General features: G+C 38.3%; 1 protein-coding gene across 1 annotated transcript; it reads left to right on the top strand.

The window, feature by feature from the left end:
* Positions 1-1,199: 1,199 nt before the first annotated feature.
* Positions 1,200-1,571, top strand: LOC109861749. The gene has a single exon (XM_020441541.1). It carries the CDS (start codon positions 1,200-1,202, stop codon positions 1,569-1,571), a length of 372 nt encoding a protein of 123 aa, XP_020297130.1.
* Positions 1,572-2,461: the final 890 nt, after the last annotated feature.

Consider the following 2,461-nt stretch of genomic DNA (forward strand, 5'->3'; position numbering starts at 1 on the left):
GGTAACAAAGGATACACATACAGATACCTAATTGCATTTTTAATATCCAGTGTGCGTACTAATCAGGGGAAAGTTATACCGCGTAATATGACGCTAAGCGATCGTAAAATCGAGTACGCACACTGGGACGATCCCAATAAATTTGTCGATCGTCTGCGGTTGCTAGACGCATTCCGTCAAGCGGGCAATAATGCTCACGACAACAAAATCNTGTCGATCATCGAGGAACTGCGCGAAGCGGAGCTCATTATAAATTAAATAGCGCGTCAGCGTTANAGTCACTCGTGTGCGTGTCATCATGCCAATCAACAAATTTGAAATATCGTTTNGAACGCATGAAGCGTCGATGTATTATTATGAGAGAAAGGCAATACAGCGAAATTATGTGCGTAATAACGNTCTTTGCTTTGTCGGTTCCGGCTACGATGCAAGATCGCGTTAAATACCGCATGTAGCGCAACCTGATACCGACACTGACGTNGCCAACAAATGATATTTAGATATGTGTGTCACGAATGTGAATGAATGGCAAGAGACACGTGACAAAAAAATTATCGCATTGCAACAAGACGTGCAAGCGTTGCGCGACGCTATAAAACACATTCAGCGTACATTTCAATATCTATCAAACCAGAAGAAAATGACTGACACGCCGGAGTAAACATATAGTAAGACACCTATGGCGATGAATTATGCTACAATCGAAAAACAACGTCTTGTAGAAGAATTGCATGCTTCAGCAAAAAGAAATTTTCCTCGTAGACGCGTTATCAGACGCGGGTGGTAGAAATGTGTCTGTATTTGCGCTTCACCAGAGGCTACCATTACATACTTACGGTTGTCGTATCATCGATGTGCTGAGCAAGTACGCGTGGGCCATACCGCTGAAGAATAAGAGTGGATGCGAAGTCGCCAAAGGTTTTGCAGCAATAATTTGGGATAACAATGTCCAAACAATTTGCAAACTGACCGTGGAAAAGAATTTTATAATATAAGTGTACAAACACTGATGAAGAAGCATAACATCAATTGTTATTTCACATATTTGNTTATGAAGGCTTCANTTGTAGAACGATTTAACCGTACGTTGGAGAACAACATGTGGAAACAATTTACATTTAACGGAACCTACAAATGGATCGACATATTACCGCGTCTTCTTGTGGAGTACAAACGCGAGAAAACATTGAACTATTGGTATGCGACCTATCAATGTTACTCNCATAATTGCTGATGAGCTCTTAACTACGGTGTACAGCAACGTTAAGATCGCAGGACCAGCACGATTCAAAGTAGATAATCCAGTACGCGTGAGCAAATTTAAAACATTATTCAATAAAGGATATATACCAAATTGGACGACCAAAGTATTTAAAATCAGTAAAATACAAACGACCTATCCTGTTACGTATCTGCTTGAGGATTCACAATCTGTTGCTGGAGGATTCTACGAATATGAACTGCATCGCGTTGCACATCCAGACGTTTATCTCGTGGAAAAAGTATTACGCAAGAAAGGTGACAAAGTTTATGTGAAGTGGCTAGAATTAAACGAGACATACAACTCTTGAATAGATAAAACTACTATATTGTAAACACACTATATAGTATTTATATTTATATAAATTACAACATAACTTACAACATATATACATAATTGTTATTACACATATTAAATGGTAATATACACATAATCTATATTATACACGGTTTTGTGGTAGTTTATAATATGACCCATGATAATGTTCCAGTAAAATCGGGTACGCTTATTGTTGTACGGACTTAGAGCAAGTTTTGATTCGGACACAGTATACACTTCGATCGTGTAACTTTGATCGTATACAGGACTGTCGGCATACCTTTTCAGTTTCATCGTTCAAACACTGCTTGTAATCGTCGAACGTTAATGTTCGCGCTAGGACGCTACTCTTTACACAATTGGCCTTTTTTGTGTCTCTCTTTCTGTCCACTTTCAATGCGTACATTTTTGCTTTAAGTTCGACAAATTCAGTCATTATCATACTATTATTTTCATCTTTCATCAATCCTGGAACCTTTTTGTTGACATGTGGCATAACATACACTCTATCAGCCGGATAATCACTTGTATCGAATCTTTCGATGTCACGTTTCATGATATTGTACACATCCTCGCATTCGATAAAATAAATAAAACTGTCTTTGTCGGTGTACATAATTTTGCATTTCTCTCGGTACAAAGGTGCCATGTAATCGTGGTGAAATTCATACACACACGTCTTAGATATATCTAATATACACATTCCTACGTATATCGGTTTGTTAAATTTCACTTTGAGTTTACGCACNTNAAGTGCAATAAAATTTTCAGAAAAGACACTTCAACTATGAAAATGTAGTCGGGAGATCAATGCTTCCGCACCATATCTTTGTAACGGTCCGACTTCGTAAGGTACCTTGCTTTTAGCTGTTTTGCTGCTGC

Source organism: Pseudomyrmex gracilis, unplaced genomic scaffold (assembly GCF_002006095.1).
Source record: "Pseudomyrmex gracilis isolate BER0280 unplaced genomic scaffold, ASM200609v1 scaffold_992, whole genome shotgun sequence".
In the NCBI taxonomy this organism is placed as follows: Eukaryota; Metazoa; Arthropoda; class Insecta; order Hymenoptera; family Formicidae; genus Pseudomyrmex; species Pseudomyrmex gracilis.